General features: G+C 33.8%; 2 protein-coding genes and 1 long non-coding RNA gene across 4 annotated transcripts; 2 read left to right on the top strand and 1 right to left on the bottom strand.

Moving 5' to 3' along the window:
- The first annotated feature begins 166 nt into the window (after positions 1–166).
- LOC112502732 (vacuolar-sorting receptor 6-like) lies at positions 167–4,724 on the top strand. The gene is made up of 12 exons (XM_025106722.1): positions 167–568; positions 1,463–2,158; positions 2,305–2,393; positions 2,481–2,550; positions 2,629–2,712; positions 2,784–2,860; positions 3,228–3,309; positions 3,389–3,471; positions 3,556–3,619; positions 3,695–3,823; positions 4,156–4,259; positions 4,333–4,724. The coding sequence occupies exons 1-12, from the start codon at positions 274–276 to the stop codon at positions 4,450–4,452; spliced, it is 1,893 nt and encodes a 630-aa protein (XP_024962490.1). The 5' UTR covers positions 167–273; the 3' UTR covers positions 4,453–4,724.
- On the bottom strand, positions 1,527–6,594 carry LOC112502733. Of its 2 annotated transcripts, none has more exons than XR_003067750.1 (3): positions 6,529–6,594; positions 4,275–4,428; positions 1,527–1,615 (listed from the first exon to the last, which is right to left on the bottom strand). It is a non-coding gene; the product is annotated as an uncharacterized LOC112502733 (long non-coding RNA). The 2 variants fall into 2 exon arrangements; XR_003067751.1 differs by lacking the exon at positions 6,529–6,594 and adding an exon at positions 6,396–6,489.
- Positions 6,595–21,494: 14,900 nt separating this feature from the next.
- LOC112502734 (myb-related protein 330-like) lies at positions 21,495–22,798 on the top strand. The gene is made up of 2 exons (XM_025106723.1): positions 21,495–21,624; positions 21,754–22,798. Exons 1-2 carry the CDS (start codon positions 21,495–21,497, stop codon positions 22,683–22,685), a joined length of 1,062 nt encoding a protein of 353 aa, XP_024962491.1. The 3' UTR covers positions 22,686–22,798.
- Positions 22,799–24,162: the final 1,364 nt, after the last annotated feature.

Below are 24,162 nucleotides of genomic sequence, written 5' to 3'. Positions count from 1 at the left end.
GTTTGATAAAGAATGGAAGTTGGAAAGTAATAGTCCAAGTAGTTGGGATTGACTCCTTCCACCACCTTTCACCTCCATCTCCCGTTTCCTTTACGCCATACACTTCTCTCTCTCTCTGAAAGAAGACCTGGAAATATATATATATATATATACAAAAAGATTGTCTCTATCTAAGTCTAGTCTTGACTTCACCTTAACTTACATGATTTCCACTTTCTAGACTTAAGACATAAATAGCTCCTCAGATTCTTTATTTTCTGAAAATCAAAGAAGATGGGAGGTTGGGGTTGGGTATTGGTGATGGTGGTGATGATGATGAAGGAAACAGAAGGAAGATTTGTGGTGGAGAAGAGCAGCATAAGTGTTCTATCACCAATTGAGATACGATCGAAGCATGATGCAGCCATCGGTAACTTTGGGGTGCCTGATTACGGTGGTTCAATGGTGGGTTCGGTTGTTTATCCTCGCAAACCAGACTCTGCTACCGGTTGTGCTCAATTCCAGGGGGACAAGCCCTACAAATCTAAGTCATCTTCTCGCCCAACCATCCTTCTTCTTGATCGTGGAGGTAATTAAATCAATCTTATCACTTTGACTTTTAAGCTTTTCTAATTTCAGCTTTAATTAAAATAAGAGAAGCCAATCGAAATCAAATATTCTATTACGAGAACTAGAAGGCCATGCCCATGACGTTGTTGACACCAAATCCTAATGTTTTATATTGTCTTGTTATTTTTTTAAAACATTATCGTTTACTTTTGGCAGATCTTTATATATCTGGTTCATATAAATTTGGGCCCTCTGGTTACATTTTTGAAATTACAAGATGATTATTGTGGTTCGTAAAATTGTCCAGATTTGATCCCTTCCTCTGACGACCATTAAAAATTTCCATTAAATGAGGATCACTTTCTTTCTTTTATCGATTTTTTGTCTTTTACCCAATCAAAAACCACATGGACCAAAATCATAAATCATTATAAAATCGATTTTGATTCGGTAAAAGACAAAAGAAATCGATAAAAGGACAAACATGCCCCTCATTAACGAAATTTTTTAACGACCGTTAGAAGAAATAACCAAATCTGAATGTTTTAGTAAACCACGATGCTCAGCTTGTAATTTCAAAAGTTGTTCTCAACAAACCACAGGGACCCAAGTTCGTAGTTTATATTATGAAACTGATTACATTGGTTGAAAACCGATTTAATTGATAAAATTGGTACAAAATAAGTTTAGAAGTTAATTATATTTGATCTAGAAAAATTATTGGTTACACTAAATAAGAATTAAACCAAACTTTGTTGCAGTTTTACCAAAATAAGAACATAAATCTTGATATTAGATTTTGGCGTTTAAGGTTGGTTTTCAGTTTAGTTTTGATTACTAGTTGTTTCAAGCTGCCATAATATGTATTAGATCTTCGATCCTAATGAACTTAAATACTTGCCTTCAATTGCAGAATGCTACTTTGCTTTGAAGGCATGGAACGCACAGCAAGCAGGTGCAGCCGCTGTAATAGTAGTCGATACCATAGACGAGCCTCTGATAACCATGGACTCCCCTGAGGCCAGCTCCACGGCATACGACTTCATCGAAAAGCTCACGATTCCATCTGCATTGATCCAAAAAACTTTCGGTCAGTCCATAAAAGACGTCTTAGAAAAACATGACCAAGAAGTTCTGTTAAAGCTCGACTGGTCTGAGTCCATGCCCCATCCGGACAAGAGGGTCGAGTACGAGTTATGGACCAACAGTAACGACGAGTGTGGGGTCCGTTGTGATGAACAGATGAATTTCATCAAGAATTTCAAAGGCCATGCTCAGATACTCGAGAAAGGAGGTTACACGATGTTCACGCCACATTATATAACATGGTACTGTCCTAAACCGTTCATTCTGAGTGATCAGTGCAGGTCTCAGTGTATCAATCATGGTCGGTATTGTGCACCGGATCCCGAGCAGGATTTCGGAGAAGGGTATAATGGGAAAGATGTGGTGTTTGAGAACTTGAGGCAGCTTTGTGTTCATAGAGTTGCTAAAGAGACCAACAGGTCTTGGGTCTGGTGGGATTATGTGACTGATTTCCATATCAGATGTTCTATGAAGAAAAAAAGATACAGCAAAGAATGTGCTGAGGATGTCATCAAGTCACTTGGTAATTAACCAAATGTCATTTTTTGGTATTTATAGTCCCATTTTTAGGACCCATGAAGTTTTTGGTATTTATTATGGGTCCCATCTTAATCTGAAATGGGACCCATAAAAATTAGCTTCTAATAAATGTCTCTTCTGATTCACCAGGATTGCCTAGTGACAAGGTACAAGAATGCATGGGAGATCCTGAAGCCGATATCGATAACAAAGTACTAAAATTCGAGCAAGATTCCCAGGTTCTTTTCTTCCTTTCGAATCCCAAAAACAGTTTCTTTAGAAAACTTTGTATAGAACGAACTAAGTCTGTTTTCCTTTATAACTAGATTGGACAAGGATCGCGTGGTGATGTAACCATCTTGCCAACATTGGTCATTAATAACGTTCAGTACAGAGGTAGTTCATTTAACCACTTCTTCGAAGGTTGGGGGTGACGTTTAATGTGTTGATTTTTGTTTTCCGTTCATTTTGAAGGAAAATTGGACAGAACTGCTGTACTGCGAGCCATATGTTCGGGATTTAAGGAGACGACCGATCCTCCTATATGTTTAAGCGGAGGTATATTTTGATTAAGAAGAGTCGACACATATAAACATAATGTTCTTATACACCCTATATATATGCTGTAGATCTTGAGACAAATGAGTGTCTTGAAAGGAACGGTGGTTGTTGGATCGACTCACAAAAGGGCATAAGTGCTTGCAAGGTAAACATAACCGGAGGGGTCTTGAACATCTATTATCACCTCTTTCATTTTGTGGAAGTCCTACGTCAGCTAGACTTGGACATTTTCTCATGAATATATGTTGGAACCTCTCTTATCTGCTCAATGGCTCTTTTGGAGAGTAATTTGATGTGGTTCTACATATTCTCACATGGTATAAAAGCCAATGTCTACCATCTAAAAGGGATTTAACACTCTGGGGCACTTATACCCTTCTAGAGGGGGCCTGTTGGAGTCCACGTCGGCTAGACTTGGACAATTTTATTCCTCAATATATGTTAAAATTTTCCTTCTCGCCGGATTGGGTTCGCATATTCTCACACTTGTTTGAATGCTTTTATGCTTTTAGGACACTTTCAGGGGAAGAGCATGTGAATGCCCTACAGTGAACGGGGTGCAATATCGAGGAGATGGATATACGTTTTGTGAAGGTATGTACACGTCGTTTTTCTAACAATAACCTACAACTTATGGTATGAGTTTTGTAATTTTGAATGGTTCAATTGACAGCCTTTGGAGCTGGGAGATGTACAGTCAACAATGGAGGATGCTGGTTGGATATTAGGGACGGAAAGAGGTTTACGGCTTGTTCAGTTGAGTGTCGTTTCTTTGAGTTTTTGTTTTCTTAGACAGTTCATGTGTCACTCCTTCGCATTTGATTCACATTTGTTTTACAGGTGTCTAATATGACCGGCTGTAGTTGTCCGCAAGGTTTTCATGGGGATGGTCATACTTGTAAAGGTAAAATCATAATTTCACACCAAGGCACTAGGCTACTACTGAAGCTTTTGTTATAGAAGTTTCTGAAATGTGCAGATATCGACGAGTGCAAGGAAGGTAAGGTTTGTCGATGCGATGGGTGTACATGTAAGGACACATATGGTGGATATGAATGCAAATGCAAGGGCGACAAACTATATATAGCCGATCAAGACACATGTATTGGTAAGATAGAAAGATTCTTTTTTATGTAGGTCCCATTTCAACAGAGATGGGACCCATGTGTTTCCCTTGAAGAAGGGAAACAGCACAGTGTGAGGCTTCAAAGTTTTTACTTCTTCCCTAGATGTATATAATACTTATATATGGAAAACCTCACGTACACTCCTCACTTTCGGCGAGGCCTGAATGTTTGAGCTCCAAAGAGTTTGGGATCCACCGATAACCCGCATACCATTGAATTATTAACCCTTTGGTTTCTTCCCTATGTTCCTAGATCTTAAGAATACATCTTAACAAGACTTGTTGCAACTTCTTGATCTATTGTGGTTACACAGAAAGGAAGGCTTCAAAGTTCGCTTGGTTCGTTAGCTTGTTGGTACTAGGGGCGGTGGCGAGTGCTAGTTTAGCAGGCTACATTTTCTATAGATACAGATTAAGGGTATGCATCTCTTACCAATTTTCGAACCACCAGCTACATTCGAAGATGATCTCATCAATGTTTAATGAAACAGGCATACATGGACTCGGAGATCATGGCGATTATGTCTCAGTACATGCCTCTCGACAACCAGCACCAGAATCAAGTGGCTATTCATGAAAACGAACCTCTGCATCAAACATCAACGGTATGATCTATAAGAGTTTGAACAGTGTAGCATACACATAAAGTAATTGATTACAGAGGAGGAATACAGAATACATGGGACAAAATTTTAGAGCACGAAGGACGGGAAGTACGTGTATGTACAGTTAGTTAGCAAGATGTATAAGTGTTGTTAAGAAGCCATACTACTCTTTATACATGTTTAAAAGCGCAGAAGGAGAATGTGTGTCTGAACATGCAGATAAAAGTTGAGTTAATGGTTCGAACCTCATAAATGATATTAACTCTTATAAGCCATCCATTGTTCGACAATCCTAGATTTTATTCAGTTTACATGGAGATGAAAATCATATGATATTGGTTGAAAGTTCTACTAAGAAGAGACTCAGGATGAAGATCATATGATATTGGCCATTATACCCTTTTATCTCTTTTCACGGATAAAAAAGTCATTTGATTTAAAGTCGAAAATCCTGAGGAGATCATAAGAACAATGGTACCGAGCAAGCCATACAACCATTAGGTCATGAGTTTGAGTCTCAACAAATACATGGGGGTGTAAGCTAAATTTCCATTTCAAAGAAAGTAAGAATAACAGTTCTAAGTTGTGCACGGACATGATTGAACATTTCTTCTTTAATTAAAGCAGATAGACATAAAAAAGATCTGCTAACCTATTTCTCATAATTATATATGGAGCTATACATCCACTAGTGTTCTTATATACATAATAAAGAAAATTAAAGCAATTGGCATGCAAGCATGCACAAATTATTACACATAACATTTCAAATATGGGCAAAAGATGAAAGGTTTCAAATGTTAAGTGAATATGAAACATACATAGTTAAGCAATTGAAAAAAAGTTGTGTCAAACGCAACTATACTCTAGAATCATGTGATTATGTGTGATATCTTTCGATGTGATGCAAACAAATGTGCACCCTTTGCTCCCTTCTCTAAAGAAAAAAAAAATTATTGAAGATATAAACCATGAAAAACTATATAGAACATAAGTAACAAGCATCTATGTGCCTAACAAACATTAAATTTATATCCTAAACATCAGCTAGAATGCTAAATTACAAAACCTAACATATGCCCACAGCCCCACACCATTATTTCTGTTATCTATCTCTTATAGAAGGTTCACTCGTCTTCTCAATGACTAGTTTCAAGGCCTCAAATATCTCTTTTTCAAGGTCTAATTTATTTGAAGTTTAACAAACTCTAATCTTTTTCTTGGGCCTTTCTTCTTCAAAGTGAGTAGAGGAACCAAGGGGCCGTTTACCAAACGTTTACCGGGTCACTTGCCTTATCAGGTGAGCATGGCAAGGAACGAGAATGATACCTGATAAGGCAAGTGAGGTGGTGACTCTTGCCGATAAGCATTTGGTAAACGACCCCTAAGTGTTGAAGTTGAAGTTTCTCGAGCTTAATTTCTTCAAATGCCTGACATATTTATTGGCCTGTGTAAATTAAAACACATAACCATACAAGCTAGGTTATCTTGTACTTAGTTTACAGAAAACAACTTAAGCCTCCCTATTCAAAACTCTCACAACTCCATCAAGTAGGTTAAAATAAAAAGTCTGATCCCCTTGTCTCTAGTCGACTAAACATCTAACTCTGCATTAACATAGATATTTCTAAAAAGTTGCTATAACATAATAAATTGAATAATCTCTCCCCCCCACCCCCACAAAAAGAAAGGATTAAATTGAATAACTTTCTCCCCCTGGGTATATTTTCTGGCCCACAAGGATCTACAATCACGTTAATTTCCCAAGCATGAAGCGAAAGAAATCCAATGAACGAACAGATTCAAGTTTTGAAATAATATCACATCATAATCTTATGAAAAACGCAAATCAAATATTAAAAAAGGGATCGAGAAGGCACAGAATTTCTCAAAAAGGAAACACCAATTTCAAATTGCAAACACTACATATAATGAGGAAACTATTCGACCTATATAACATGCTCCAGAGTTTTCGCTATCGAGGTGTGTGGAAGATTTTCATCCAGCAAAGGCCAAAGAGTGAATAGAATTTTTAAATCGTTTACGAAAATGTACAATTTGTCATAAAAGAAAAGGAAATACCGATCTCGCCGGTGAAGGTGGTGGTGGTGGTGGTGGTGGTGGTCGCTGTAGTTAGTTAGGAGCGGTGGTGGGTAGGGCTTGGGAGGGGAGCAAAGATGGGTGGAGGATTGCCTTTAGAAATTGCACCAGTGATCCCTAATCTTTAAATAAGTGGCATTTTTGGTCCTTTTAAGTATTAATTATGCTGGTTTAGTCCTTGTGTTTCTTTTTGTTGATCTAAAACCCTATCGAGTAACCACAAGGGTGGTGCATGATTGGTTTGAGCTTGCCTTCAAAGGTCAAAAGTAGCAGGAGGTCTCAGGTTCAAATCCAATGAGAAATAAAAATTCTCTTGTGGCCACGGAGGTTCAAATGCGGTGACTCCGGACTATCTGCAAAGCAGGTGGTCGCCCTAAGATTAGTCTGCTCACATAGCAAGTTCAATATCCAGGTTAATAAAAAAAACCATATCGAGTAAAATGCTAAACTTTCGATGATAAAATAGTTCTAATTTATAATTCTTTACTTTGATTTTAATGGTGTTAATTTTTAACAAGAAGAAATTGATCATAACATTCAAGTTTTCAAGTAATTCTTTGTTCTAAAGCTCCCATACTTTGATCTTATCGTAAAGAATTTCGATATACCGATCAGTCTTCAAGATAATTTTATTTTTTGAACTTGACATGGATCTTTAGATCCTGATCTTTTATCCATGGGGTTTTGACATCAAGATCAGGTTGGAGAACATTTTTATGAACAAGTGGTCGAGTAATCATGGGAGGAAGATCATCCAAGAAGAAAGAGTTTTTATGGAGTAGAAAAAAAGGGAAGCGGTATTGGGTCGGGTTTTTTCAGGAGGGGTAAGCTTGTGAAGAAGGAAGCTTCCTGCCCCGACTGTCAGTTGTTAGCTCTCTCCATCTCTCCTAAACTTCCCCTTAGTTTCGACTCAAGCTGTATAAGGCAGAAACTCATCCTCAGCATGCCACGGTGATTATGTACACGGCTCCTATACACACATCCAATCACCCTCTGGGAATAGATTTCGTTTATAATACCAATTATCGTGGTAGCATGGTACTTTGAGGATCTGACTAAGTCGTTTAAGGGTAAGTATGTCTCATTAACGTAAAAGGAACCCTGGATGGATTTTTTTTTATGTGGTCAACCATGACCATACGAAAAAAAGATATTGGAAAATCGGTCATCTTATGACATCAAAATGTTCATTTGCATAATTATTTTCTAACCATCCTATCTAACCCAATATTTTGTGTAGCAAAAACTTGACACTTATGATTACAAAACTTTTCACCAGCTATAGTTATGGTATTCTTTTTAAGTATATAATATATTTTATATACGGCAAATGCAACAAATAAACACACATACTCTCTTCACCATTGGTGATGTTTGAACTCCTGACTTCCTATGAGGCAAGAGGCTCAGATACTGCTAAGCCAAAGACCCATTTGGTTATGGTTATGGGATTTTGTTGCGATAGTTTAATGGCATGCTACAAGACAAAAAAAACATTCAATAAACGTGCATGTTTGTGCATGGTGAATTAAGTCTCAATGACAAGGAAATTTTCCCCTTTCATTCATAACAATGACTAGATGGACCTTTATTTGGTTACTTGTAGTTATTTCTTATAAGCACGAAAACGAAATCTCCACACACACACACACACACACATATATATATATATATATATATTATCTTTAGTGTATCATCTCGTGCCAAATTCAATAATTATTTTTCTGTCCAAATAAGTGTTCGACCCTCTAAAACTTGTAGCATTTGTTGAATTATGATGTTGGTTAATTGCTAATCCAATAATAAGACTTAGCTTAAGGGTATATATATATATATATATATATATATATATATATATATAATTAACTTGAAGTTGTTATCAATCATATTCACAAGCCATCTCAAATCTCACCCTTTTTTCATTCACAGTTACAATAATATGAAATCCTTTTAAAAAACCTACTTCATAAAAGGATTTCATATTATTGTGATTAATTAACACATGCAGATAAATAATGTCTACTTCATCAAAAGATACGTATTTTTATTTATTTATATTTTAGAAAATAGTTTATGCAAACAAACTTCATTTAAAAATTATATTAATTTAGAATATCATTAGTTTATTTTTTTTCCAAAATCACATCAAATTTCAGTTAAAGTTAGGTAGTCTGTGCTATTATTTCAATGTAATGAGAAAATTACGTTTTATTTTATGTCCTTATTTTTCTTCAAAATAAAATAATCATAAAACTTGACTTCGTGTTTGTCTCTTTGGTAAAGGTTTCTTGTTTAGAAAGGTGCGGGTTTTACCAATTTTTTTATTTTTCATTTCTTAATGTTGGTTTTGTTATAGAGTTTGTTTTTTTTTCTAATAAAGTAAAAGGGAAAGGTCGTAAAAGAGTCGAATATTGAAAAAAATTATTTGGTTTTTATTTCTTATAGTCAAATGGTACCATAATTTGAAAGAAAAAAAACGGATTCGTTTCAAGGTATTTTTCAAATTATAGACTATCAAATAGAGTTGCACACGAATCGATCTAAAAAATAGCTTAGTATGGTCAATGGTGTTCTTAAAAGAGCTCGGGCCAGTCTAGATTTGACAAGCTAAAAAGCAAACCTAGACCGGTGGTCAAGCCTGGTCTAGGATTGGTCTGGTCCAAAAAAAGGTCGGCATTGGTTTGGTCCGATCCATAAATAGTCGTATCTAGTACATTAAAATTTGGAAAGGAAAAAAGATAGACTAATCTTTATTTGGTATGGGCTATATTTTCATCTTTATCCGGTCCAACTCAAAATAATTAGTCCAATAAAGTATTGACAATCAATATATTCCGGACTAACGATGCATGTATCGGTTTAGTCCATCGGCATGGTCCAAAAGCCATCTCTACACTTAACTGTGGATCTTAAAAGTATGTTCCCTAAAACAAGAATTAAACAGAAATACATTTTTTATGCAATTTGCCCAAATTATACATGTCTTTTTACTTTAAATTATTTAAAGAATGATAAATTATATCAAACTGAAACATATATTTTGTTTTAGTTTTGGTTTCAAGGAACCTGCTTAAAAAAAAACTCTATTTTGTGTTTGTAATAACCAAAAAAAAGGAAATAAATTAATTGTAATTTAATGACATAAAACTCAATGATCATGAAACCTACGATCATTAATTATGGCTTATCGTTTCATATTCCGTGAAACCGCCGATTACTAAATATATATATGGGGAGGTCTTCAAGCATAGAAATGACAAATTCTCGGGGAAGGAAACTCGTATAAGAGAGGTGAAAGATGAGGATGATTTGGTGAAGCGCAACAAGTTTGATGCGTTTTTTTGGGAGAACATGAGGAACTTCGAGGAACGGTTTGGAGTTATGACCTGTATKGTGAGTTACACGTGATTTATTTTTAAAATGGTTGCATGCCTTATTTCTTATTATCCACAAGTTGTTTGAAGCTTCTTGAGATTTTTGATACGTTATATATGCGTGAAAAGTGAGATATTTTTATAATATGTGTTTTGAATTTGTATGTCAATGGGGATGTACTACGGTATGATTTTGTAAAGACGAGCATGCTTTGTGAGTTTGTCTAAGCCGTAAGTGCGGACATATTGTGTGAGTTCGCCAGGTAATGTTGTGTGAGGTAGACATCTCCCATGACGTCGTTGCTTTGTGATGTAGACACGCACTATAATATCGTTATTTTGTGAAAATTGTTATTCTCATCAAGGCATGCTAATTTATGAAGCTTCGTGAAAATTGTTTATCATAAAAGTTGTTGTTCATGCATGAAAACTGTGGATTCACTGGGCCTAAGGCTCACCCAAAACTCTTTTAAATTTTTTTACCCAGGTGGCTTATGAGTGAAAAGAAAAGTGCAATAAAGAGAAATAAGGATTAACTTCAAAGAAGGATATGTGCAGATCAATGCATTGTTATATAGAGTAAATTTATGCTCCTCAAGATTGTAATTTAGATGGTGATACAATTTGTAAGATTAGAAATTTTATTTCCGCTGCAATGTAAGTTTTGATCTTGGGATACTAGTTTTGATATATTTAAGTATTCAAAATTTTGGGATCTTACAGTGTTTACGATAAACATCTCAAATAAAAAAGTTTAAAAGCTCTTTTTTCAAATATGACTTTTTGTTTACGTATTATATATATATATATATATATATATATATATAATACGTTCTTTTTTATTCACGAAGTTATAATCAATCAGTAATGAAAGTGCCCTAATCGTCCACCCTTGTCCCCGTCCCCTCAGGGGGATGAGGAATTGAATCCACTCCTCTTCGGAATATAGGTTCATCCTCGTAAAAAATACGTTTAAGCTACTATTAATTAGGATACAGTAGTTCATAAACATTTAATGGACAACTGACATGTTTAATAAGTATATAAGTACTTGAGTTGGTTTCAAGTAAGTAACCCCGCATGCATTGTAAATCGTATCTTTAAAAGCATGGAGTGATTTTGGATGAACTATAACAAAATTGGTTTTATAGGAAGTCTATAGTGTCTAAACGTCCTAATATAACATATTATACAACTTGATTTTATATGATCAAACTATAAAGCGTCATATCTAAAACTGTTTTATAAGTTTATAAGACGATTTTAACAAGTTTTTTTAGCATATTTTTAAATTAAAGTGTCGTTGAGTTATTTTTATACGACATTTTTTAGAAATATCCTATAAACCTATCTTATATGACACTAATATTTATAAAACACTTTTTCAAATAGTTGATATAAAATAGTTAATACGACATATTATTTTAAAAGCATCTTAAAAAACTTGTTGAAATGCTTAAAAACGTCCTATAAACTTCTTGTAACACTTTAGGTATGACGTTTTTTAGTTTATTCATATAAAGTCCTATATATAAGGTATTTTATGTATGATGTTTAGACATTCGAGACGTCCTATAAAACTAATTATGTTACATTCGTACCATTTGTATCTTAAACATATTTAGGTTGTTTAAAAAAATTCAATTATATGATATATAGTTAAAATTCAAATTAGGTTTACTTAAACTTAATTTGACATAATAAATGTAGTATGAATTTTGGTTTGGTTACCCACATTTAGGGGTCGTTTACTCAAATGTTTATCCAGTAAGTACTTATCGATAAGAGTCAACACTATAATTCATTTTTCTAAGTAAGATTGTAGTGCATCAAAACGATATAGATTTACCTGCTAAGCGCTTATCTGGGTAAGAGTCATGACTCTCACTTACTGGGTAAGACTCTTCATTCTTTCACCACTCTTACCGGGTAAGATTCTCCATCATTTTACCACTCTAACCGGGTAAGATTATAAACCTTTACCATGTTCATCCGGTAAAAATAATTATCCGATAAACACTTACTGGATAAGCGTTTAGTAAACGACCCCTTAGTACTTTGAAATCAAGAGAATTGTTATGGATGTTTTAATATATAGATAACACAATAATAGTGAGAGATCAATGGTTAAGGTGATACATAATCGATAAATTATACAACACGATGGAAGATCAATGGTTGTAGTTGACGATTGAACGAAGAGAAAAGAAGAAAAAAAACAAAGGAACAAATCATAGCCCTCTCTTTAATGTAATCAATGGTAGATTTTGGATGTGACATTTTTATAATTAAGTAGAGTGGTATGACTTATTTCAATATATTAGAGGTAAAATTAGTGTTAAGGGTGGTTTATCAGGTAAACTTTTATCGACTAGAGTCACCATTCTTACTTACCTTATCGGATAACATTTTCGGTTATCAAAATCGATTATAGATAAACATCTTTTACCCGGTGAATGCTTATTGGTTAAGAATCTTCTTTTTCACTTACTGGATAAAATTTTTGGTCTCTGTCATGCTCATCCGAAAAAATAAGTGACATCTGATAAATGATTAATAAATGGTCCCTACAAAGAAATAAAATTAGGTTTGCATGCCATTTCCAACAATAGTTTTCTTTCTATTAAGTAAAAATGATCTATTTCCATTTTATTTATAAATTATAATTAAATAGATTATATTAAAAAAACAATTTTTTATTATATTTTAATTTTATACTTATATCGATATTTTTTTCGGTTGCTTTAATAAAAAAAAATGGATCAATTGGGTATTCAAATGATAAATATTTTCAAATGATCAATTGGGTTCTCACATGTAAATTGTCTTTAAGAAAATTAATTTGGATATAAATGACCAATACAGTTAAGTATTCATATGTGAATATATATTATATAAATAACCATAAAAATGTTTATATGTAAATATACATTAAATGTGACTGTAGGCAATAGACGTTACATGAATATATTCACATATAAATATAGATTATATATATAATCATTTGGATATTACATGTAGTTATGTCTATGCTACTTACCGTGACAATAGTTAAAACGTGTTTTACTTGGAACATACATAACAATTATGTCTACACGTAAATATACATTATCAATTGTGTCGACATGCAAATATACATTTTAAATCATGTCTACACGTAAGAATGGTATATTACCATCTTAACATATATTATAAGCAATGGTTGAACATTACCTATTAACTTTTAAATATGTTGATATAATATCAAATTAAACAGAATAAATTTTTTTTTATCTGATATAATATGTTTCAACTTAAAATTTTATAGTAATTTAGATCTAAAAATAAAATGGCAACCTATTTTACTTCAAAAATAAAGTTTTATTTAACTGTAATTTAGAAAGGGTGGTTCAAATCATCTATGTGTCGTTTTTAACTAAAAACTCTATTTAACGAGGGTCATATGATTAAGTTAGATGAATGTGATGTACTCACTTGTTTTTTTTTTTTTTAATTAGGTTCAAATCTAATGAGGAAGAAAAAATCGCTTTGTGACGACGGAAGTTCAAATACAGTGACTTCAGACTATCCTTAAAGTGGGTGGTCGTCATGAAATTAGTCGACTTGCATAAAGAAAGTAATGGTAAAAGTTTTAAACAAAATATATAATAAATAAATAAAAGTGAAGAAATGGTACTCATGGTCCCAGAGGAAAAGTCAACAAAAATTGAGGAAGCTTAAAAAGCCAAAAAAGCTTTAGAAATATCCCCCCCAAAGCCATTCTCAAAGTTTTCAAGAAATTATGACGAATTATTATCAATTTTGTCGGCAGCATTACTATAATCTTACAAACTAAAATTAATTATTAACCATTTGTTTCACATTAAATATTATTAATCAAATACCTAAAATACACTTTCAACGGATGAGAATTATATACCATAATTTGAAAAATCACCACCATCACTTACCTTATCGAATAACATTCTAGACATCAAAATGAATTATTGGTAAATGTTTTTTACTCGGTAGACCCTTATTAATAAAATTCTTCTCTCTCACTTACTAATTATTGTCGGTACATTCCTATTAAGGGGTAGTTTATGTATTGTTTACCAAGTAAACACTTACTAGCAAGAGTCATTGCTCTCATTAATGGATTGTTGGTAAGTATCTCTTACATAATAAGTGCTAACCAGATAAAAGTCTTATCCATCATTTATTAGATAAAACCATTATGTATCAGGTCGGAAATGATGGATTGAGGTAGAGTAGACCGGTGATGCTCATTTAGTAAGGTAAGTAAGGGGCTGTTTGTTTGCCTCTTAATGGTGACATTAAGAGGGAGCCTCTTAATCGGTAAGAGGCAGAGGCTGTTTGGCAAAAAAAATGGAACCTCTTAATGGTGACAATTACCTCTTAACGATTTTGCATCTAATGGGTTGCCTAATGGTTCAGAGGCTTATTTTTCCAGGATTACCCTTCCCCACATCTCCTCTCCTTCCAGCTTCATCGGTCCCCCCCCCCCTCCCACGCTTCGTTCTTCCTCCCAAACGATCTCGCCAATCTCTCCATCTCACAGACCTGCCTCCTTTTTCATTCTCTCTCTCCGACAATGGCATCGGCGACTAGGCCCGCCTCTGCTTCTCCGATGATTCTGCTCAGGTCCGCCTTTGCTCAGGTCTGCCTCTGCTCAGGCCATCGATGCCAAACAGTGTCCACGTCATCAGTCAAAGCTCTGGTGATTCAGATATAAAACCGGCCTCCATTTCGATTCCAAGCTACCCAAACCCAACCTTCCATAATCACCATTTCCCCATAGAGCCACAAAGCTCCGGTTCTTGATATTGTCAATGTCAGTAATCAATTCATGTTCTTCACACGTCAAAACCCTCATAAACCTCCTTTGGCAAAACCCTATTCCCAGTTTCTGGTTTGCCGAAGCCGATCTTGAAATTCTCATCACAAAACGTGTAGCGATCGACATATTGAGTCAACAACAGCCCTATTTTCGATCATAACACAGTTTTTGGAATATATAAATGAAATTAATTTGGTTGAGGAATTCGGATAAGAAGCAGAGAAGAGGAAGTGCTTACATAAAACACAGGAGCAAACCGTGAGGCGTGGAGGGTGTAGTCGCCGCTTGTATTAGGGCTCGTACGTTAATTAGGGATGTTTGTTGATAAATGAGTATTTGCATCATGATTTTGCTGTATATGCATAACTTGGTTGTGAAATCATGATGATACATCCTAAATCTTTCRGAGGGTTAAAATGGTAATTTATTGTCATTCAGAGAACAGTTACCAAACAACATTATTTTATTCAGCACTTAACCATTCTGACCCTCTTAACCATTCTGACCTCTTAACTATTATGTACTAAATCATTCAGCAACTGCCAAACAGCCCCTAACATATAGTAAAGGTTTTTATGTTAAGCGTTTGGAAAATAAACTCTAAGGGGCCGTTTACTTAAATGCTTACCCGGTAAGTGCTTAACGTTAGAAGTTAACGCTATAATTTATTTTATTAGGTAAGATTGTAACACAACAAAACGTATCATATGCAGCAATTTACCTGGTAAGCGCTTACCCGGATAAGAGTCGTCACCCTCACTTACCGGGTAAGACTCTCCATCCTTATCATCGCTCTTACAAAGTAATATTCTTGACCCTTACCATGTTCATCCGGTAAGTACTTATCGGGCAAATGTTTCGTAAACGGTCCCAAATAACATAAATAACCAACTTAATACAAGACAAAGAAAATAATAATTAATCAATAATTATTCATGATTAATCTTTAATAATTTAATTAAAATTATTGATATATTACAAAACATAAACATTTAATTAGGAAATACTTTTTAATACTTTTTCTTTATTGTTTTGCCGTGATTTTAGAAAAAAAACATTTACGATAATAAAACATCATAATAACTATAAAAGTTGTTCAACCTCCCAAAAAGTCAATTATACAATTGTTTTTTCATAAAAATAAAATAAAATAATTCCACAAATTTACCACTTTTTTTATGGTCCAACCAGTCACTTTTAGAATGTTCTTTTTTTTTTTCAATTTTTGCTCAATTTCTTTTTTGTAAATAATTCTCCAAATTTTTTCTTCTAGACGAAAATATAGTACCAATCGATTAGATTCGATTTGTTAAATATCAACATAATTGCTAACATATCATAATTGTATTACCAGGTAAGTTTTACTGGGTAATTTTCCTTATTGGATGAACATGACAAGTATAAAAAATTTTACCTGGTAAGAGTAATGATAAAGATGAAGAGTATTACTTAGTAAATGCTTACCGGATAAATTATTGCATATGATGTTATTTTGATGTACTACAAATTTTACTCGATCATGAGTTCAAATATAATCTCTACAATACTTTTTGGTCAAGAATAATTGTGATATCTATTATACATGATGTATTTGAAACATTGTGATCTTATTCCACATTCACTTTCACTATGGCAAAATGGAAAAGTTAGACATCTAGTCAAACGGTCAAAATCATTTAGATTAAAAATGAGAACTTCTATAGGACTAGTTAATCAAAGTAGAGTAGGTCTAAGTGTAATTTATTAAATAGATTATCAGTTAATAACTATTTTTTTTATTTAGGAGGTGTTTGGAATTGCTTATTTGAAACAACTTATACTTTCTTACAAAAATGTTTATCAACTTATTATAAGTTAGAAGGGTTTAACTTCTTCAAAAGTATAAGTTGTTTATCCAAACACTCAAAAATGCTTATTATCGGTGTCACACCAAAATAAGTTGTTTTATAAGCAATCTCAAACACCCTTTTTGATCTGTCAAATACATCCTAAAATATCCAAAAAATAGTCGGAAACGTGAGGGTATTATAACATTAATGATATTTATATAATAATAATAATAGTAATAATAATAATAATAATAATAATGGTTATGAATGATGAAAGTAGAGACCACTCTAAGCATAATGATGACGACATTTCATGTCCATTGATTACGAGAATTTAGTGAAAGACTTTCCCCAACCAACGTTTTTAGGTTGGGGAAAAACATCTAATCCTACCCTTTCGCCTTTATTCCAAATGTTTTAAACATGTTACTCTTTATAGCTAGATACCCCTTTTTTTTGGACTCCATTTATTTTTATATATTATCATATCTCTTCAAATAACATATATTTAATTCCTGAAGATTATGTTGTAAAAGATTTGAGTTTGGAATCTAGGTTTAATTTAACATAGCAAAGTGAGTTTTAAATTAATCTGTGAAAATTATGTACATGTCAAAAATGTCTATTTTGAAATCTTAAGATATTTTCTTGATATTTATCAAATATGTTGATTATCATATAAGATTTACATCTTTGATACATTTGAATTTATAAATCTTGGTGATGAGATTTACATCTTTAGACATTTGGAAAAATAAATCAAAGTGTGTCTTTTTTATTACTTATTGCATGATCAATGGAAGTTTTTTCACGTTGATGCATTTATCTAATATCCATTTATTAGATAAATCATTAAAAGAATTCATACTTATGATTTATTTATCACAATGTCTAATAACCCCAAGCATATGTATCTCGTGAAAATTTATAACATAAATATTTCAAATATGCAAAACTCATATGACTCACACTATTGATTAATATCAGATAAAACATATTAATACTTTAAAATGGACATTTTTGACATGTACAAAATTTTCACGAAACAACTTGAATTCACTTTGTTAGATTTAAGTTAAATCTAGGTTTTAACCCAAATCTTGAGCTTCCTTTGGGGAAAGCTTTAGATCTACAAACATCCATCTTTAGAATATATATCTGAATCACAACCATCCTAGAAATACACCAAAAGCACCCCAAAATCAGAATTGTAACCAAAACCCTAATTATTGAAGAACTCTCAAAAATCTTACCTCATCAAGAACATTGAAGTCCCAACTAAATCTCTTGATCCTTAGGTTAGTTTCCTCCCAAGAGCTCCAAAGATACTACATGGTAACTCAAAATCAGACCCAAGGAGAGAAAGTAAGGGAGAAAGTAGAATGAGGAGGTGAAAACAATGGGGTAGAAGGTTGCTGCCGAGGCTTAAGGCCCTCAGGTACGCATGATGTTTATGATGCGGCTTAGGCCACCCCGCCTAGGTCGCTTGGCCTTCCACGACACATCCCAACCTAGGGGGTGACTTCCCTTGGTGCGGCTTAAGTGGCTTCACATGATGCCTCGTTCACTGCTTGGCCTTCCTTTTGCTGATCGTGAATTTCAACTCAAGGCAATAGCTTAGGCGCCTTTGCACGAGCTAGGTCACTCGAAAATCCACTTGGCTTACTGTTGGGCTTGCCTTTACTCGGCTCTGTCACTTCCAACTTAACACAAACCAACACAAAATAAACATGGAATTGGATCTTAAATTTTTATATGATAAAAGAGTAGATAAACCAAGCATTCTGAATTTCTAAAATCTTTCAAGTTACAAAACACAGGTGTTACAGGCATTCCTAAGGTGAACTTGCATAAAATTTGACTTTGGACTAATAGGTCGATGTTTATTGTTTACGTGAGAGGTTTTAATGTTCTCACTTTAATTTCTAGTGAGTGGTTACCAAGTCAATGATTAGGAAAGCTTGTGATGGTACTCGTATGAATCATATACAGAGCCATGGTTTGGCAGTGGTACTCGTATCAGTCTTATACGAAGGCTGTTGACTTTTGTAGGTGAGACACTTCTAGAGGATGAATAGGAATCATGGTCACCCTAATGCTTGCAGTGGTACTCTTTGGAACTGTATACGGAGCTGAGGCTTACTGTGGTACTCATCAGAGTTTTATACAGAGTTTGGGTTTTACGGTGGTACTCACTGGAGTTGTATATAGAGCTTGGGTTTTGTAGTGGTACTCGGTAGAGTCGTATATAAAGCTTATTGACCTTGAGAGAAACTCAGTAACGTCGATATATGACTTACTTTATGTTTGCTAAATTCAATGGATAAAGGTCTCCCCATCACCAAAAGATGTTTTGAATAGTGTATTATCCATGTTTTCTGTGTTGTTTTCGATATGAAGTGTATCCATAATTTATGTTTTGTTATATTGGAATATATCCATGTTTTGGTGTTTTGGATAATATAGTTTTGTCCATGTGTTTAATATTTGGAATATTAAGCCTTATTCATGATTTGTGCGAGTAGAGAGTTTTGGTTTCATGTTTAAATGGGTGTTTTGATCATCGACGGTTCATCATAAAAATGGTGGGTTTTGGAAAAGATATTGTTTTAATACTAAATACATTTCATATGGGGAAATTGTGATTTAAATAGCATTCTTTCAGTTTTGCCTTTTTATATTAAAGATGAAAATTAGTTGAACTCATTAGGCATTAAAGCCTAACACTTTTTCTTGTTGACATGTACATCAGGTCTTCATTGGTGAATGATACTAGCGATACTGTGAAGAATTGAATGTATGTTAGATGCATGAGAATGATTTAGTTATTTTGAGACATCTTCATACTTGGAGATATCGATAGTTAATGGCTTTAGTAACACTCTTCCCTAGACTTCATAGAAGCTTTGAATTATTATTTGTTGATGATAAGTCCTAGACTGCCATTATAGGTAATCAAGTATTGATATTTAGATTTATTTATTTATTATTGATGTTCTATCCAAAATTTCAAATTAGTCGTTATATCTAGATTTAAGGATGGTACTGAATATTTTATTGTTTATTAATTTAAATATTTTAATTCAATATTCACTGGCAGATTAGCGGCGGCTTAATCCACCGTTGAATTGATCTGCCAAAACGATTAAGGCTTCATTAATTTTTTGTTTGCCAATCTAGACAAAATTTAGCGACAACCTTATCCGCAGGTGATTCTCTGACCGCCAATGATCCACATGTGAAAGCGATCACCGGCCAAGGAGTTTGTGCAAGTAACTGTCTGCCGGTAATTCACCACTGACCGGCTTTACCGGCGGATAACCGACGGATCAGTCCGTCGGTGAAGCCCCCCATTTGTAGTGTAGTGCATACGGTGGCCGAGCCACTGCTTTGTTCTTCTGTCGTAGTGTAAAATCTTTTAGCATCGTAAAAGGTCTCATCATATCATTTTGTTGTGTGTAATCATATATATTTTGAAACTACAATGAACATACAAATTTTCTTTGGTATAGAGTTGGTTTGTACGACTTTTCTTACATTCCAAATGCAAGTTGAAATCATATTTGTATCATTTTCTTAGTTTTTAACTTTTAATTTCAAATTTATTATATTTTTAAAAAAATCCGTAATAAATTACTCAAATATGGACTTTATATATAAAAAAACAAGTAACTTATCAATAAACCAATATTTTTTTATAAAATATCTATATATTTGTTTTTTATAATCAAATGATGTTATCGTTTCAAAATATTCCCACATCGATCCTGCTGTGTGTATGGAGACCGTATCTTGTGAAATTGATTAAAGAATATCTCTGAAATGGCCACATTATCATTGGCTCTCCACTCCATCTCCACGTTTATAGGCTTTCCTTTTAGGGGTCAATAATCGATGCATATATCCTTATTTAGATATATAAAATACACACACACATATATATATATATATTGGCATTCAAATTTACAGCTATATTAACTTAACGTATACATATAATTGCATGCAATATATACATATATGATTGATGAAAAGTGTATAGGGTACTCTTTATATGGATGAACAACAGCATGGTTTATATTTATGATATAATACATGATGTGGGGTTTTCCAGTTAGTTGATATATAATTAAATGGTTAAGTTAAGGATGTTTCTTGTTGAAGGGTCATCTGTTTTGGTTTTATTTAATGGTTAAATTGTAATCTTTAACTTGCTTTTCTTTTCTATATTGCACAAGATATATATAGTAACAACGAAGCTTCATAATTAAATATCCGAAAACCATAGCGTTCAATCGTCTTATGACATGTTCGATGTCCACTTATCTTTAAATTACGATCAAGATTCATCTTCTGGTCTCTAATCGTTCAATCATCGTATAACATGTTCGTTTTGATTGTTAGATCGATTAAACACTTTTTGAGAAGATTTCGATGTAATGGTATATGGCATGACGAAACATATATAAAGACATGAACTGAAACCGAAATGAAAACAAGATTCATGAAGAAAATGGGAAATGTTATTAAATAAATAAAAACCAGCTGGTTTTTGTAGAAATTTGAAGCATTTGATCGAGTTATATGACACCGTTAGAAGTAGGTTTGTAGGGCCACTAAAATGTACTGGTTCAAATATATGACGTACACTTCATCTAAAACACACACAGATAACATAACAAATATTTGGAGAACCTCTTGGTTATCTTTTTGAGAGAAAAAAACATAGTTTACTACTTTTCCAAGAATAAAAAATCATTGCAAAAAGCCAAAAACAGATTTAATAATTAATAAATGGGGAGAAGTATCCATCTTGACGATATATATATATCTATAGATATGTCTATATCTATATATAATATATAGTAGGATATATGAGGTGTTTTTATGAAGGGAACTATTTGGGAGATGGGGCATCACTGCTGCAGCAAACAGAAAGTCAAGAGAGGGTTATGGTCTCCTGAGGAAGATGAGAAACTCATCAAGCAGATCACCACCCATGGCCATGGCTGCTGGAGTTCTGTCCCAAAACTTGCAGGCTAGTAGTTGAAATCTTCCTTTTCAGCTTCTATATTCATGCAGTTTGTACAAATTTCATGGTGTTTCTTTAATAATGTTCTTGGAATTTTAATGGTGGTTTGTTTGGCATTTGTGATTGAATTTGCAGGGCTTCAAAGGTGTGGGAAGAGCTGTAGATTGAGATGGATAAACTACTTGAGGCCGGATCTGAGACGCGGTTCTTTCACCGAGCAAGAGGAGAGAACGATCATCGATGTTCATAGGATATTGGGGAACAGATGGGCTCAGATTGCAAAACATCTTCCAGGAAGAACTGATAATGAAGTCAAGAACTTTTGGAATTCTTGCATCAAGAAGAAACTTATTGCTCAGGGTTTGGATCCAAACACTCATAACCTCCTTTCTCCACATCAGATCCCAATTCTTAATGCTAATAACAGTAAACACAGTTACGATCCAACGAAGCCAGTTTTCTCCATTATAAACAATGCCTCTTCACAAACAAAAGATGCCAAAAGGTTCTCTTCTCTTCGACCTCATTCGTCTGCTGATACTAATGACCCTGTAATGACTCATAACTTGTATGAAAATTCTTTGACACACCCAACTTCCAATCTTCATAACCAAGATTACAACTTTGTTTTCAAGAATGATGTTAGCCATCAATCTACAATGGGATTCTCAACCCGACCTTTGGTTGAGAGTACTAAAATGCCCATATTGTTGCCACTATCTTCTTCTCCTCCTCCTCCAAACCCACTTGAATTTGGCACTTTGGTGCAATCTTGGGGTAGCAACAGCAATCTCGGAGTAGGGTTCGAACAGACAAGACGAGCAGAAGATCAGTACCAAGAAATGTTGCAGATGCCACAAATGGTGTGTCCACAGGAGTTTGTGAACAAGGGTTTGGATTTGAGGGGTGGTGATCATCATGTTGAGGGGGGTCAGACCAACATGGATATGATCACTTCGTTTGATGGGTGTAACATCGACTTAGAGTTCATGGAAGCAGCACTTATGCCTTGTGGAATGTATTCAAATCTGGGCTCTTTGGATCAACTTGCATGGGACTGTAACTAGCTTAATCAATTTGTTCTACTTGATTAATTTTTCTATTTTTTAGGATCTAAAGATACTCTCTCTCTCAATTTTTTCCTGAATGCCATTATTGTTTATAAATTGTTTGCTATAACCATGGGTTTGTATACAGAATTAGCTACTAAACATAGAAGGAATGAATTTCATCGTTATATGTAAGTAATAGGTGATCGATCTCGATCTCTCCTCCCAAGAAATTTGTATTTTTATGTTTTGACCCCCTCCAATATATATCTGAACCTTACACAACATCCTTCTACTATCAGACATATCACTTCGTTCAAATATTTATATATATATATATATGTATGTATATGTAGAAGAGAGAGAGAGAGGGGGGTTTCAAACGAGAAGTTAATTAAACATTTTACGAGAAAACTATGTGTTTCAATATTATATATGATTACATGCATGATAAGTTTAATCATATATGATTAAACACACCTAAAGGAGCGTAATCATATATGATATTGAGATTCTTGCCTTCTTGCAACCATAAATCGGTCTTGAATTGTATTCGACCCTCCGATGTTATGTTTGATCATTAAGGGGGTAAAGCTCTCTTTGTTCAACTGTTAACCTCACTATATAGTTGAGCTTGAAAAGAGAGTAATGCAAAAGTGTGAGACCTACAGTGAAAAACATTAGAAAGTTGGTTGACCGTCAGAGTATAATTAAAGAATCCAAAAGGAATCATTTGCCACAAACTAACAAATTAAACAGTAATCGACCTTATATAGAAAGTGTACGTACATGACTACGTGGATATATATATAATAAAGAGTAACAGCTGATATTTGGCATCAGTAGCTGAACAAGTGACTGTATGCTGTTTCTTGGCAAGTCTTACATATGTGATCCAAACACTTTCAATTATATATATATATATATACACACACACACACAAAAGACATTTCATACCCACAACTTGTGTAGTATGAACCAGTTGATTAATGAAGTGTTCTTGGTAGACCTAATAATGGTAGATAAAACTGTTAATTTGGAATTGTAAGTGTTAGAAATGAGGAGATTTGAGTAGTGAAGTGACAGAAATGTGCAACCTACAAGGAGACAGTAACTGATGACCAACCTTGTAGCTAGAAGATGTAGTAGTGCATGTATGATGTATGCCAATCATTAGAATCACATTAAGCATTTAGATGTAGAAAAGAAATACATCATTAGCAGTTTCCTGTTGTAGTATGTGAACAACATACCTTGCAATTGTTTAAGTTGGGTAATACGCTTTTCAAGATCATGTTACTTCCATTCCATATACAGATATAATTAATTGGTAACCTTTATCCTTTCTTTCTGTCTATACTTTTGTTTTGGCTTTAAATCTTTCTACATCATCCACAATATATATATATATATATATATATATATATCTATATAGGGGCTGGTTCAAATACTAACCCAATATTTTGTGCAAACTATGCTAACCCATCTTAATCGT

This window comes from Cynara cardunculus, unplaced genomic scaffold, assembly GCF_001531365.2.
Source record: "Cynara cardunculus var. scolymus isolate 2C unplaced genomic scaffold, CcrdV1 Un_Scaffold_1820, whole genome shotgun sequence".
Classification (NCBI taxonomy): Eukaryota; Viridiplantae; Streptophyta; class Magnoliopsida; order Asterales; family Asteraceae; genus Cynara; species Cynara cardunculus.
Note: the sequence above shows the minus strand (reverse complement) of the source record. Positions and strands in the feature narration are given on the sequence as shown.

Bases quoted from the DNA above. Each gene is read 5' to 3' on its own strand.
- LOC112502732 (XM_025106722.1), top strand. From the start codon at position 274: ATGGGAGGTTGGGGTTGGGTATTGGTGATGGTGGTGATGATGATGAAG. The intron at 2,394-2,480 runs GTTCTTTTCTTC...CTTTATAACTAG, and splicing joins AATTCGAGCAAGATTCCCAG to ATTGGACAAGGATCGCGTGG. The intron at 3,310-3,388 runs GTATGTACACGT...TTCAATTGACAG, and splicing joins TGGATATACGTTTTGTGAAG to CCTTTGGAGCTGGGAGATGT.
- LOC112502734 (XM_025106723.1), top strand. From the start codon at position 21,495: ATGGGGCATCACTGCTGCAGCAAACAGAAAGTCAAGAGAGGGTTATGG. The intron at 21,625-21,753 runs GCTAGTAGTTGA...TTGAATTTGCAG, and splicing joins TTCTGTCCCAAAACTTGCAG to GGCTTCAAAGGTGTGGGAAG.